At 39.3% G+C, this 15,882-nt stretch overlaps 2 protein-coding genes across 2 annotated transcripts; one reads left to right on the plus strand and one right to left on the minus strand.

Moving 5' to 3' along the window:
- Window positions 1-461: 461 nt before the first annotated feature.
- On the plus strand, window positions 462-4,018 carry LOC137089936 (uncharacterized). Its single transcript, XM_067453530.1, has 3 exons — window positions 462-704; window positions 1,825-1,936; window positions 2,535-4,018. Exons 1-3 carry the CDS (start codon window positions 462-464, stop codon window positions 4,016-4,018), a joined length of 1,839 nt encoding a protein of 612 aa, XP_067309631.1.
- Window positions 4,019-7,584: 3,566 nt separating this feature from the next.
- LOC137089943 (zinc finger protein 271-like) lies at window positions 7,585-14,366 on the minus strand. Its single transcript, XM_067453543.1, has 3 exons — window positions 14,077-14,366; window positions 11,541-12,281; window positions 7,585-8,925 (listed from the first exon to the last, which is right to left on the minus strand). The coding sequence occupies exons 1-3, from the start codon at window positions 14,108-14,110 to the stop codon at window positions 7,787-7,789; spliced, it is 1,914 nt and encodes a 637-aa protein (XP_067309644.1). The 5' UTR covers window positions 14,111-14,366; the 3' UTR covers window positions 7,585-7,786.
- Window positions 14,367-15,882: the final 1,516 nt, after the last annotated feature.

Below are 15,882 nucleotides of genomic sequence, written 5' to 3' on the forward strand. Positions count from 1 at the left end.
CCATAAAAAACACACAAATTTTGCCGCATCTGCTCGGGGATGTTGAGGGAAATCCACACACATGCCAGCCTGTAAAAGAGACACAAAGCCTTGTTCATGACCAACCATTACCAGACCAAGCTCCTGTGTATATAGATGGTTCACGGTTCTGTCAGAATGGTCATTTTTATGCTGGATGTGCAGTGTGGGCCCCCAATCTTCCAGACACAGATGCTGGACAACAATTGTTGTTTAAATTACCGTCTGACGTATCCGCACAGGAAGCCGAGCTCAATGCATTGCTAGAAGCGATTATGGCACACCCTGAACCACTTTGCGTGTATACAGATAGTCGGTATGCGTTTGGGGTTGTAACTGATTTTATGGCTCAATGGCAATTGAGAAAATTCCTCTAAATGCCTATAAAACATTTCAACACCATAACGTCAATATGGAAAGCAGTCCAAGCGCGAAAAAACCCCATGTCCATTGTGAAAGTACGCGCACACATAAGCAAAAATCCAGATGTGCACGAGGAAAACAATAATGTTGTTGACCAACTGGCTAAGCTGGCCGCAGTCAAAGGCGACCAGTGGCAAAAAGAGACACCCTCTGCTTCTGTAGCAAGTGCTGCCCAAGTCACACCCATTGACCTCAAACAGTATCAACAAGAGCTGTGGGTCTCTGAGGGAGAACTTGTGCCACACTTGAAACATGATCAGATGGTGAATGTAATTGAAGGCATAGTACTCCGAGATAAGAAATTTGTTGTTCCGGAAGGCCTCCAAAAACCAATAATCAAATTATATCATGATTATGCGCATGTATCGGCAACAAAAACAGCACAGCTGATACAAACTTAGTTTTGGTGGTAGGGAATGATGGCGGACATTGAAAGGTGGTGCAACACCTGCATGGTGTGTGCTTCCCTCAACCAGGGAAAACCAGGCCGAACAAACCTACGTAGGCCAGAACCACCGAAAGGGCCCTGGGAATCCTTACAATTGGATTTCATTGGTCCGCTACCCAGTACCAAAGGGGGGTATCGGTATTGCCTTGTGATAATTGATAAATTCTCGAAATGGGTTGAAGCAATTCCCACTCGCAATAACACGGCAAATACTGTGGCACGTGTGATAGTGAACCAAATCATCCCTCTTTGGGGAGCACCAATTCAAATTGAATCTGATCAGGGGACTCATTTTACTGGACAAGTGATGAAAAACATGTGCAAAATGCTAAACATCAAGCAAAGACTTCACGTGTCTTACAGGCCACAAAGTTCGGGAAATGTTGAACGTGTTAACCGCACCATAAAAGAAAATATTGCAAAGCAGATAGCACAACACCAAAACAGGTGGATTGATGTCTTACCCACAGTTCTGACTGTGCTGCGAGCAACCCCATCAAAAGCGACAGGCATTAGCCCATATGAGCTTATGACTGGAAGGGTGATGAAGTTACCCATTGATCCAGAAATTTCCCCAGCAGATCTGGGGCCCCTCATGCTTGCGACTCAGCAGACTATGTTGGTGAAATTGCAAGAAAGATTGAAGGTGTTGCACGCACAGGCTGCACTGAAACAAAAACAGTCAGACCTGTCAAATGATGCACAATTTAACCCAATCACTGAAAGAAAATTTTCAGAAGGGGATGTGGTGATGGTACGCGTCTTTGTGAAACAAAACACATTTTCCCCTAGATGGCACGAGCCCTATGAAATTAAAGCTGTTTGCAACAGCTGCGTGGCCGTGACCATCAGAGGAAAATTAAGATGGTACCACATGTCCCAGTGTAAACCATTCAAAGGTCCAGTGAATTAATTATGATCTTCTTCCTTCGCAGGACAATCACTGCAATTCCATGGAGTCCGGACGCCAGGTTGGTATCCGGACCAACCTGCATCGAACTGGGACAACGCATCACACTCACACACACCCTAGGATGCGAGAGATGGGTATGGAAATATAACAAGGGGCCATTCACATCTTATACTTCAATCACATACAAAGAAACAGTCACATGCCCCCCCGGATTAGCACCGGAACCAAATTGCTTCACAAAAATCTGCTGTAGCACAGGTTCTACCCATCTCCCATACCAAAACCTCACTGGTTACACACATGCACCCCGATTTTACCACAACATTACGGCCTGGGAGCAACTTAAAGTTTTCCCAGATTCAGAAATTGGTAAACTGCACACATTTTATGAGAAGAATAATGATGGCACAGATCCTAAAAAATGTTATTCAAGTACGGATCTGGAACCAGCAACATATAGGTGCACTCACACAACATCACATAACGACACACATTTGAAGTTTATGGAACTTCTGTTCGATCTGACAAAACGGACACTGAGCAGTATTGTAAAAACATTTGTTTGGACTAGTCGGAAAGAAGGAACATACTGTGTGGGAAAATGTGAGGCAAATCTGGACAATTTTACTAGCCCTCACAATTGCTCATGGACTTTACACCATTGCTTTAATTTGACTACCTGTGGATACAGGAAACCCACACAGTGTCCAAAATTACATCCCACTCCTCCAGGTGGTCTGATCAGAGGAAATGTGAATAAGACTTTGCTTCATGATGTCAATCTTGTGATAACACATGTGACGTATAACATCTCTAATATTTTGTCTGCCTACGAAAAGCACTGTGATATTAATGACAAAACATACACATGGCTACAGTCACGCATCGATGATTTAGTTTCTGATTACAAAAATAGACTTGCAGTCCAAATTCCACCTGTTCGCACTAAACGAGACCTTTTTGGAAATATAGCAGGCCTTTTTGGTTCAGTAAATTCTATATCCAACAATTACAAAATAACAGGTCAATCTCAATTTTCAACATGGTTGGCAAATCAGGTGGCCACTGGTTTTCAACACATCACTAATAGTAATGAAAATATTATTAAAGCGGTCAGATCTGAGGCGCAGGCGCTTCTGACGACCAGCCAGACAATTTTTAATCAGACCCGTACCAACGAGCATGACTTAGCCTGTAGGTTGTATGCACAGGATTTGTTTACTGCAGCGAGACAAGAGATTTTAGATCTTCGTCTCTATAAAACACCTAGACATGTTCTAAATGATCTTATTGAAATCTTAGATCTGCATAGATGGCTTGCATCAGAGAAAATGAAAAATATTAAATACTCTGAATTATTATCAACGTTAATGATGTATACTGGAAATGAATGTACTGGCTGTATTGGGTTCTTTGCCACTTTCCCTTTAATTCACCCAGATCAAGTTTACTTAAATTCCACTACCATACGCTCTATTGGCGTTGTAGTGAAGGATCAGATCATAAAATGGGACTATCTTATGGGGTATATGACTTTGAGGGGCATTGAAACCTTGTTTACCACTCGTAGTTGTTGTCATGAAACATCAAGTTACGTTATTTGCACCTGCAACACTTTACAGCCTTTTTCTGCCAATGACTCTAAGCTTGTTAACGTCCAGTTATTGCATGGACATTCTGATGCTGTTCAAGTGTCTCACACACAGTGGTGCATCGTCAGTGAGATGAATTCCTTCACCTACGGAGGTCTGACCTGCCCTTCTAACCACACTTTCTGTTTAGAAGTGAAAGAGGACTTTTCAATGGGTCAGATCAACATCCTGGGAAGGGTACCAATGGACGCGGATGTTTCCCCCTGGTGGGAGGACACTTTTTATGAACAAAGCACACAAGATTTGGTCAACACAATGGACTTAGTACAAGAAATGATCTTGCAGACTGAATACCATCTCAACCAAGCACAAGTGGAGGCAAATCTGGCGAAAAAGACTGCCGAGATCCTGTCCAGTTCTTCTACGTGTTCAGCACAGTATGCGTACACATGGTGGGACTGGATGTTCCGTGGATGTGCCATGGCCAGTGTGTTCATCTTCTTATTCACACTCTGTCAGTGCTGCTACTTCAGATGTCTTCTTCGAGCAATGCGCACTTCAACCAACATGGCCATTGCACTCAGCCCATTACAGATACCAGCCCTACGGAAAGTGCAGCTGTAAAAAAAAAAAATGAAATCCCTGGTGGTGGCCCCTCGGAGACTGCTCTGTCTCTGCTTCAAGGGACCAAGGGCGGAACTGTAAGAATGGATTTCACCTGCGAACAAACTAAAGGGATTAAAGCTGCAATAAATACAATAAAACTTCACTATCTGAATGCAAGAGTAAACAAGACTGCACCTGGCCCAATCCTATTTCCTCACCCCTGCCGAGATATGACCCTCTCACCCTCTGGGTCACATGCAAATATCACAGATACTGCCACAAGCTGTTTCTGTATGGTCAATACAAATACGTTTGGTGTGATTGGTAAACAGGTTTCATTCTCACATCAGGGGAACTGGTGACATTCCAGCTCTAGTAAAACAGGTCGTAAAAGAAGGACAACCGGGTTTGTTCCTCTGGTGTGGGGAGATGCTCATAAAGATCTTTTGATAAACATTTGCTTTCAGGCCTCAAGGATAGGTGGGACCATTCGGGTCTGAGAAAAGAACCAAGATCTGCATAAATATTTGGGTGCTAAATGTTTCTTGCTCTTTGATCTGGTGGAGTATTTAAGGTAAAGGAGCAAACCACTCAGGGAAGCATCTGTATCCAGAACTTCCCACACTGTTCCCGTGTGTTTCTAGAAGCCAGGTAAATGATGACTCTTTGAAACTATGTTTATACTATTTTATACTTGAGTAACATTGTATGCTGATCAGTTGTGTATCATTGTCTTTTAATTTGACTATATTTTGATGATTTTGCCTGGCTAAATAAACATTAACTTTGATTAATCTTGTATTATTCTAAGGCCGCTTCTTTTAGTATGATCAATCGGAGTCTGGTATTTCCGCAGGCGTTGTCTCTGCGTAGATCAAACAGCAGGACGCAATGACTGGAGCATGGAGCACAGCATTAGGGATAATCTGATTTCTGACTATCACTGTATTAGCAAGTTGCAGTTCCTGTGATTATTATTCCCATTACGCTTTAAGATGAGTAAGCAGGCGCAACCACTTAAAGGTAAAATATTCACTCTGCAATCCTCTGACTAATATCAGAACCGGCTCGTCTCTGTTTGAGAATGTAATTCGCGAAACATATCTCTAAGAGATATCGGGTCCCTTGATGAACGAAGTTAGTGAGAAGTAGAGATACTCAGAGAGATCAAAGATCTAAATTAAATCACAACTAATCATACGATCAGCTGTAATTATAAACGTTACAAACTCAAGGAAACTACATACAATTAGAGTCAGATTAAATTAAAACATGGAGTCAGATTAAAATTGGATCTTCACACTTTAATAAATTACAGTGTCCTTTATAGAAGCGCCCGAAAAGACGAACACGCAGTATTCCTTCGACCAGCTGTTGGATTCCTACGTTGGGCCAAACAGGTGGAGTTTACAATACCACCGCACAACAACTAAGCCTTGAGCCAAGCAAAACTGCTAACAGCACATACCTGCAGCACTGTCAACAACAGGAAGGGGAGGGGCCAGACGTGACAGGCATGACGCATACCAGGTTATAGCCAACCAGCTCTTAAATAGGAGGCCCTCCTCACTGATAGGTGCTCACAGCTGTAAATCACCACAACCCATCCAATTCAATCTGCTACAATCCACCCCAAGCTTATGGATCGGCGCCCCGATGATGAACTAAACAGAACCTACACTCTAAACCCTCAGTTTCGAAGGCCAGGATCAAGCAACAGACAAACAAAACAAAACACACTATACAAAACTGTACCTCTCCTCCAATATCGGAAGTAATGTGCATTAAAGTGCTGCCCAGCAGTACTCCTACCAGTTCTCCTAACCGCCGCAGCATTTGAAGAAAGACTCCTCATGCCACCTGGGAATATGGCATGGACTGCCTCGGTCTAACATGACTCATGAAAGACCGGTCACTCATTCAATACACACCTTCCTCATGCCACCTGGGAATATGAATTGCCAAAAAAAAAAAAATGTTAAAAAAGTATATTAGTTTGGTGAAAGTGCCTGATTGGAGTTTGGGTTTAAAACACTCCAACCTTGAGGAAGTTGCGTATCATCTCTCTCTCTGTGTGTGTGTGTGTGTGTGTGTGTGTGTGTGTGTGTGTGCGTGTGTGTGTGTGTGTGAATACTTAGCATGTTTTTCTATGCTTTAATCCAGGGGTTTTCAAACTTTATGATACCAAGGACTCCCAAATATGACCTTTATGAGGGACCCCCTTCCTAAAATCCATCTATTTTTGTCTATGAAAAAACATTTTAACTGTTAGATAAATAGTAAGTGTGACATTTATAAATACAACATATTGTTTTCCAACTTAAATTGGCTATACTTAATGTTGGATGTATAAACCTGAAGAACATTTTCAATTAAAAATTATATGTATAAGCAACTTTCGCAATAAATGTATGCAAGCAGTTTACTTTCTTGCCTTACAACCCCAGTGAGCAAGATAAAGGGGACTACAGTGAGAAACTCACTAGAAAGATGCAAAGCAAACTTATACAATTCTGGAAAGTATGTATACGACAAGAAATGAGATAAACATTTAGAAATGAAACGGTTGGAGTAGACTTTATCCATTTTTGCTTTGTCTTTGTATTCTCTGAAATTTTCTGGGGACCCCTTAGAACCTTCCGTTTGAAAACCCCTGCTTTAACCAATCATAATCCTTTTTAGCTTGAGTAATGACACAGTTAGTGGACTCTGTTAGAGTAGAATCACTGCTGTATTGAGTTACTCAGAGCGGCCTACGAACTCCATGAGTATTGAAGCTGACTTCTGCTGATCAAACTGCACACTATTTCCTTCAGTACATTTGTCTTCACTTGACTATATCTTCATCATATATGGTCATTGGGTTCTAACTGTAAATGACCCAAGGTATAAAGATTTAAAATGACAATTAATAGTATTTTGGAGGTGCATTATGATCCTTGAATACAGTGTTTGAATATGGCATGACATGATTCTGGTTCTAAATTGCCGGAAAAGTTTTTTTCGTTGTTATTGTTGTTTAGTTTTTTTGCATATAAGCCTTTTTTGATCTGCACACTAATAAACACAATTAGGCATTTAATCATTTGTCTATTGTAAAGCAACGGATGCTAATTCACTTTTTTCATAATACTAACAATAATCTTTTCCCTCATGAAAATAATGACAGATATCTAGAAAATTAGTAAAGAACTATAAGAAAAACTTTTTAAGGCATAAAGACAAATAAACATATATATAGTGACCATCAAATCCCCCCAGTCTGTTGACACCAATGAAATGAGCTTTAAGTGTAAATTTACAGGAGATGTGAAGACATCATCATAATAAATGAGGTGAAAACAGGAACTATTGAGATGAAATAAAGAGTCTTTTCAGCAGCTCTGTTAATATTGATGAGCCTCAGACTATCAACACTCATTCAACAAGACATTCAGGATCATCAGCAGATCATCTCACTTTATTCTGACTGTTTGCTCTTACAAACACATTATTACACTCAGGATATATGACAAAAGACTATTCAACTGCTCAACTGAAAGATATAAAGATATCTCACAATACTTCATACAGTGATGCGCAGACCAATCGGAGGCTGACTTGAAGTCGAACAAGTCTACTGTTAGTTCAATGTCACTGTCTCCATTCATGTGTGCTGTCAACTTTCATCACAGTTTCAATGCTGATCCAACACACTTTAAACATTGAAATGTCAATCTCAACCTAAATGATGGACTGAAAAAACTCAACATTGTATCAATGTCACCATGCTGTCTGGGGTGGTTTCTAAACTGCATGGATCTTCATGTGTTTCTTCAGGTGACTTTTAAAATAGAAACTGTTTCCACACTGATCACACGTGTGCGGCTTCTCTCTGCTGTGAATCTTCTCATGTGATTTCAGATCTCCTGACCGACTGAATCTCTTGTCACAGTGTGAACACTTGTAAGGTGTTTCTCCAGTGTGGATCCTCTCATGTATTTTCAGATATGATGACTGACTGAATCTCTTGTCACAGTGTGAACACTTGTAAGGTTTTTCTCCAGTGTGGATCCTCTCATGTGTTTTCTGGTTTACTGACTGACTGAATCTCTTGTCACAGTGTGAACACTTGTAAGGTTTTTCTCCAGTGTGAATCCTCTGGTGCAGTTTTAACTCATTCCCTGAAATAAAAGTCTTCTCACACTCAAAGCACATGTACTCTCTCACACCAGTGTGTTTTTTTTCGTGTCTGTGTAAATGTTGCAGAAGTGAAAATCTCTTTCCACACACAGAACATGAATGTGGCTTCTCCTTCATATGAACTCTCAGGTGTCTCTTCAGGACAAATGCATCAAAAAAACATTTGCTGCACTGATCACATGGGTACGGTTTCTCTCCAGTGTGGATCTTCATGTGACTTTTAAGGTGTGCTAATTGATTGAAACTTTTCCCACATTGTTCACATGAGAACGGCTTCTCTCCAGTGTGGATCCTCATGTGAACATCAAGATACGCTTTTTGGTTGAAACTATTCCCGCACTGACCACATGTAAACGGCTTCTCTCCAGAGTGAATCCTCATGTGAGTATCTAGAATATCTTTCCTTTTGAAACTCTTCCCGCACTGATCACATGAGTACGGCTTCTCTCCGGTGTGAACTCTCATGTGAACATTAAGGTGTGATGATTGGGTGAATCTTTTCCCGCACTGATCACATTCGAACGGCTTCTCTTCGGTGTGGATCCTCGTGTGAAGCTCTAGATTATCTTTGCTTGTGAAACTCTTTCCACACTGAGTGCAGGTTGTAGATTTCTTGGCTCTTGGTTTCTTCATAAATGTCTTTTTAGTCTTTGAGCGACTCAAAGGTTTTTCTCCAGGTTTGACATGATGTTCCTCCTCCACTTCACTCAGTTCTTCACTCTCCTCATTCTCTTCCATCAGGTCTGAATTACAAGAAAAATATATATTTGATCAATGACACAATTATCTAATGTAATATTTAACATAACAATTATGCAGCATTGTTTAACTTTTGTTTAACATTTCTGACTTAAAGCATGAATGTTTAGTTTCTACATTTATCTTACTTGACGTCGAGTTGCACTGCTAAAATTTGCGCTCAGCAGTGTGTGAACATAAAGCCCGCTACTCTGATTTGATTGGTTTTATCAAATATTTTGACATGATGTTGACATGATGTTGACGATCAATATGAACGTTTATCAAACCTCCCTCTACTGACCATTTGTTAAATTCAGTACCTATTTGATAGTGTAACTGTTTCTCTAAATGTGCTGAAGTGTTGAGTCTTCCTATCATGAATGTTCTCCAGCATCATGAATGAATGAAGAATAAACACCAACCTCTTTGTTCTTCAGGATCTTCAGTGTGTTTCATTCTGCAGGTTCTGGATCACTTGTGTTCTCACTGTCCTCTTTAATAAACTCAGTCTTTGCAGATTTCAGCTCTTCCTGATGCTTTGATGCTCGTCTTCACTTGTAGACTGATGGGAATATTCCAGCATTTATTGATGAGCTGATGTGGGAGGAGCTTCACTGATGGTGTGGGCGGAGCTTCGCTGATGATCAATTCCAGTGCGGGAGGAGCTGATTTGCCAAAATCAAAAAAATATCAGTTACTGAGTTTGTTTTTATTTTAAATGATAACAGATTATAAATAATTCAATTAAATTCTTCCAAATATTGCAGGTTAGACTATAACAGCGAACTTAAATGTATTTGGAAAAAAATTGCAGCTTTATCTTCAAACTTAATGCACTTTCAGATAAATTTCTACCTCTAACACACACACACACACACACACTACAGGTATATGCACACCCCTGCATGCACTGAGCATTCCTCTATGCACTTTTAATCAAAAAATACAGAATAAACTGTACTATTGTAAAATATTATTACAATTTAAAAGTGTTTTTATTTATTTTAATAGACTTTAAAATATAATTTATGTAATGCAAAGCTAAATGTATCATTACTCCAGTCTTCAGTGTCACATGATCCTTCAGAAATCACTCTCATATGATGAAGATAATATAATTTTTTTTAATAACTTTTTATTAATCAATCAACTGAAAAAATAGCACCGGTTCCAAACAAATAATTAGAAGTGCAACTTTTTCCAACATTGATCATAAATCAGAATATTAGAATGACTTCTGAAATAAATAAATAAATTAATTAATTTTACATATTTGCTGTATTAAGTAATCCATTGGAAAATAAATCAATTTGCAAAAAAATATATAATAATTAAATAAATAATGTCAGCTCATGACCAAATGTTTATATGTATGTTTCTATATGATTTGTATATATATATGTTTGTATATATATGCATTTATGTTAAGTCTGTTAAATCTCCAAAGTGAAATAATTCCAAAATTCCCCTGATTAAGCTCCGGTGGAAAATTTGTGGAATGTTTGCAACCCTAGTTGACACCAATGAAATGAGCTTTAAGTGTGAATTTACAGGAGATGTGAAGACATCATCATAATAAATGAGGTGAAAACAGGAACTATTGAGATGAAATAAAGAGTCTTTTCAGCAGCTCTGTTAATATTGATGAGCCTCAGACTATCAACACTCATTCAACAAGACATTCAGGATCATCAGCAGATCATCTCACTTTATTCTGACTGTTTGCTCTTACAAACACATTATTACACTCAGGATATATGACAAAAGACTATTAAACTGCTCCACTGAAAGATAGTACATCCCACAATATGACAACAAAATAGAGACTTTCATCTTCATGAACATCTACAGGTAAATAACTACAGTAGTGTTGTCACGATACCAAAATCATGACTTCGATACGATACCAGACTAAAATACCTCGATACCGATACTAAATCGATACCACGGTAAAAAAAAAAAAAAAAAAACAGGTAATATGAATATTATGACAACAGAACTTATTAATCATTGTTTTATTGTTTTATTTACACTCAGGATATATGACAAAAGACTACAATACTTCCCACAATACTTCAAGTGTAAAAGTACTTTTAAAAAGATTGACCAATTCATCTGGATTCACATAAGATCTGGCAGAAAAGGAATTAACACATCCTGAACATTGTGAATGGTAGGATTTAGTCCGAGTACATGACAACACAGAGTGACAACACACAACCAAGTGAAAACACTAAATCCAGAGTGTGACCCTTCTGATGTGTAGGGCTGGGGATAGAGCAAAATACTTTATAGGCACTGACCGAATTACCTCGATAACATTGAGTATCAAATAAATGTACCAAACCGGTAAAAAAAATGATACCTAAGGGGATCAGTAGTCAAAGTAGTCAATCCCTCCGTGTGAGGAAGATTTGTGTACAGTCGGTGTTCACACCACAGACTGTACACAGATCTTCCTCACAGAGAGGGATTGACTACTTTGACTACTGAACCCCTTAGGTATCAATTTTAGGTATCAGCCACTGATGACTTAACATCTCATAATGAAACTCTCCATGTCCCGTAATAATGAGACACTTTCTTGTTATGAGAACCGTTCCAAGCAGTCAAAAAATTGCTCTATAGTGATGTGGTTTCTCCACCTCATGGATCCTCATGTGTCTCCTCAGGTTACTTTTAATAGTGAAACTCTTCCCGCACTGATCACACGTGTGTGGCATCTCTCCGATGTGGAACCTCTCGTGTCTTTTCAGATTTCCTAACACACTGAATCTCTTGTCACAGTGTGAACACATGTAAGGTTTTTCTCCAGTGTGAATCCTCTGGTGGAGTTTTAAATAGTTTGCTGTAGTAAAAGTCTTCTCACACTCAAAGCACATGAACTCTCTCACACCAGTGTGTATTTTCTGATGTTTTTTTAAAATTTGCAGCTGTGAAAAACTCTTTCCACACACAGAACATGAATGTGGCTTCTCCTTCGTATGAACGGTCATGTGTCTCTTCAGGGTTGATGACAAAATAAATGTTTTCCCGCACTGATCACATGAGAACGGCTTCTCTCCGGTGTGGATCATCATGTGAGCATTAAGGTTTGCGGATTGTGCGAAGCTCTTCCCGCATTGATCACATTCGAACGGCTTCTCTCCGGTGTGGATCCTCACGTGGCGCTCAAGATCTTTTTTGCTTATGAAACTTTTTCCACACTGAGTGCAGGTTGTAGATTTCTTGGCTCTTGTTTTCTTTATAAATGTCTTTTTAGTCTTTGAGCGACTCAAAGGTTTTTCTCCAGGTTTGACATGATGTTCCTCCTCCACTTCACTCAGTTCTTCACTCTCCTCATTCTCTTCCATCAGGTCTGAAATCAAAAATAAAATGTATTAATTTCATTTTCAGTATATCAGTTACAGTAAAGTGGAATAAATTGTATATTTTTGAATGATTATTGTTATATAATTGTGTTTTTTATTAGCATTATCAGTATCCTACAGGTTTCGCTCAACCCTGTTACTGCTGGGATGATTTTCCTAATTTGAAACAACAGAGCTGTCAGTGGCTTCTGAAACGGAGGACTCAGATGCAGAGTGAACAAAACACAATTTATTAACCAGACTCTAGACATGGCACGACAAGGAAGTGAAAAGGTGTGAGAGTTCAAACAGCAGGGCAGGGGACAGAAGCCATGATGACAGGCAGGGAAAAGGACCACTAAGACCAGTCCAAGGAGATAACAAACTTCAGGATGGCTTGGGAGGAAACACCAGGCAGGGCGATGGTGGGAAAATCCAGACAGGAACACCAGGAACCTGAGGCTTGATGTTCTCTCAGAATAAGCTCCAGTCTTGACCGTCAGGCAGTAGAGACAATGACCAAGGAAAACTCAGGACACAGGGCAGGAACCAACACAAGACACACACAAGACAAGACTCTAGACAAGATGACAAGAGATGCAGTCAAACTAACAACTACGGCTAAAGAAAACAAAACAACCTAAATAATAACTGGAGCTAGCAAAAGATACAAAAAAATAATAATATAAAATGAAGTTCTAAAAATGTCTGAAACTAAGAAATAAAACAAGACTGCACTCTTGCAGGAAACTAGAGAGAATCTAAGTAAAAAGTGAAGCTAGAAAAAAGCAAGACAAAACTAAAACTAAAAATCAATCAAACAATCAGACTAGGGAAAGCTAAATCTAGTACTAACTGACAGGTAGCAAGATAACTGCATGCATACGACGAACACACACAAATGCAAAGAACCAGCAACGACATGAGAGAAGGTAGCACAATATAAAGGGACCAAAGCACATGAGGATCAGGTGAGCACAATTACTGAAAAGAGGACTAGACCAGACTAAACAAGGGGACATGGTCACCGCAAACAATGAGGTGGGACTAGAGGAGCACATGGCCAACACAAACAAAGACAGAGCCATGTGGTCAGACACAAGACAAACAAAGAAACGTTGAACAGAGACAAAACAGACAGGGTAGGATCCTGACAAGAGCCTTTCTTAAAATTGTGACACAAAGAAGTGACATCATCAGGGCTCTTTCTGAAGCATGATGGAGAAGACAAGAAAAAAAAAATCTCAATCCATCGTCTCAAACTGTACAGCGTTGATCACATTCATCAACATCACATTCATAACTCTTACCAAAGCTACTGGGAGTTATAGAGTTAAAGAGAATAATCTCTATAACTATGATTAATCTTTTAGATATAAAACTTTATTAGTAACTATAAATCAGATTTTGACTAAACAATTAAACAATTAAACAAAGCCAGCCATTATGGAAACATAATTTGCTTTATAAGTTTTGTTTAATTTCGTTGTTTACTGTTTATTAAAAAAAACAATGTCAAAATCACAATGCTGTAAACTATATTGAGAAATGTCCAACATGGTAACATGGTTGCAAAAAATAGTGAATCATATAAAATAATTGTAAAATATAAGCTAAAATAATATTTAGTTTGACCTGATGTTGACGATCAATATGAACTCCCTTTACTGAGCATTTGTTGAAAACAAGCAAGAAAATATTCTATTTGATTGTGTAACTGTTTCTCTAAATGTGCTGAAGTGTTGAGTCTTCCTATCATGAATGTTCTCCAGCATCATGAATGAATGAAGAATAAACACCAACCTCTTTGTTCTTCAGGATCTTCAGTGTGTTTCATTCTGCAGGTTCTGGATCACTCGTGTTCTCACTGTCCTCTTTAATAAACTCAGTCTTTGCAGATTTCAGCTCTTCCTGATGCTTTGATGCTCGTCTTCACTTGTAGACTGATGGGAATATTCCAGCATTTATTGATCAACTGATGTGGGAGGAGCTTCACTGATGATGTGACTGCTGTGGGAGGAGCTTCGTTAGTTGTGAACTGTAGTGGGTGGAGCTTAATTAATAATGAACTGCCATATGCAGGGCTTTAAGGATGACGAATTGCAGTGGGCAGAGCTTCACTATCTGAACTGCAGATTGGTTAGAGGAGCAGAATTGCCATAAAAATAAAAAATAAATATATATTAATTTGGGGAAAGTGCCTGATTAGATTTTGGGTTTGAAATACTCCAACCTTGAGGAAGTTGTGTATCATCTTTGTGTGTGTGTGTGTGTGTGTGTGTGTGTGTGTGTGTGTGTGTGTGTGAGTGAGTATCTGTTTTTTGCATGGACATGAACATCTCTAGACACACTGGCACTTCAGTGGCAGATACACATCTTTGGAGGGACACGTTGCATGCTTTAAACTTTACGTACACCTGTGAAGATTTAGCATGTTTTTCTATGCTTTAACCAATCAGGATCCTTCTTAGCCCAAGTAATGACACAGTTAGTGGACTCTGTTAGAGCAGAATCACTGCTGTATTGAGTTACTCAGAGCGGCCTACGCACTCCATGAGTATTGAAGCTGACTTCTGCTGATCAAACTGGACACTATTTTCTTCAGTACATTTGTCTTCACTTGACTATATCTTCATCATATCTAGTACTTGGGTCCTACCTGTAAATGACCCAAAATATAAATTACAAAATTACTGTATCCTCTTCTCTCAAACCGACTACCTTCTTGTCTTCCTTCACTACATCCATAAACCTCCTCTTTGGTCTTCCTCTTGACCTCTGCCTGGGAGCTCTAACCTCAGCATCCTTTTACCGATGTATTCACTCTCCCTCCTCTGAACATGTCCAAACCATTTCAACCTGGCCTCTCTAACTTTAAAATGACGTTTAAAAAGATTTAAAACGACACTTAACAGTATTTTGGAGGTGCACTGTGATCCTTAAATAGGGCATGACATGATCCTGGCTCTAAATATCCCAGATTTGTATTTATTTTTTGCTACATAACCCTTTTTTGACCTGTACTAATCAACACATTGAAGTATTTAAATCTGTCTATTGTAAAGTAACCGATGCTAATTCACCTTTTTTTTAAATATAATACTAAAGTTATTTTGCTTCTTCATGAAAAGGTCAGATATAAAAATTTGAAAAGAACTGTAAGAAAAACTTTTGAAGGCATAAAGACAAATAAACATACATTTAGTAACCAGGTCCTGCAGATTTGCTTTATACAACATTAGAAAGATCAGACCCTTCCTATCAGAACAGGCTGCACAACTCCTGGTTCAAGCTCTTGTTCTCTCCAGACTGGACTATTGTAATGCTCTTCTGGCTGGGCTTCCAGCATGCACTATCAAACCCTTGCAGCTGATCCAGAATGCAGCGGCGAGAGTGGTCTTTAATGAGCCGAAGAGAGCGCATGTTACGCCTCTCTTCATCAGACTGCACTGGTTGCCAATGGCTGCTCGCATCAAATTCAAGGCACTAGTTATCGCCTACAAAACAACCTCTGGCTCTGCACCAATATACCTAAACTCACTTGCTCAGACTTACACACCCTCCAGAAGCTTGCGTTCTGCGAGCGAGCGGCGCCTCGTGGTTCCATCC

This window comes from Pseudorasbora parva, chromosome 2, assembly GCF_024679245.1.
Source record: "Pseudorasbora parva isolate DD20220531a chromosome 2, ASM2467924v1, whole genome shotgun sequence".
NCBI lineage: Eukaryota > Metazoa > Chordata > Actinopteri > Cypriniformes > Gobionidae > Pseudorasbora > Pseudorasbora parva.

Excerpts from the sequence above, each read along its gene's own strand:
- LOC137089936 (XM_067453530.1), top strand. The coding sequence starts at position 462 with ATGTCCATTGTGAAAGTACGCGCACACATAAGCAAAAATCCAGATGTG. Across the intron at positions 705-1,824 it reads ACTTGAAACATGATCAGATG|GACAATCACTGCAATTCCAT; the intron begins GTGAATGTAATT and ends CTTCCTTCGCAG. Across the intron at positions 1,937-2,534 it reads CCCTAGGATGCGAGAGATGG|GTGGTCTGATCAGAGGAAAT; the intron begins GTATGGAAATAT and ends CCACTCCTCCAG.
- LOC137089943 (XM_067453543.1), bottom strand. The coding sequence starts at position 14,110 with ATGAAACACACTGAAGATCCTGAAGAACAAAGAG. Across the intron at positions 12,282-14,076 it reads AGATCCTGAAGAACAAAGAG|ACCTGATGGAAGAGAATGAG; the intron begins GTTGGTGTTTAT and ends TTTTGATTTCAG. Across the intron at positions 8,926-11,540 it reads ACCACATCACTATAGAGCAA|ACCTGATGGAAGAGAATGAG; the intron begins TTTTTTGACTGC and ends CTTGTAATTCAG.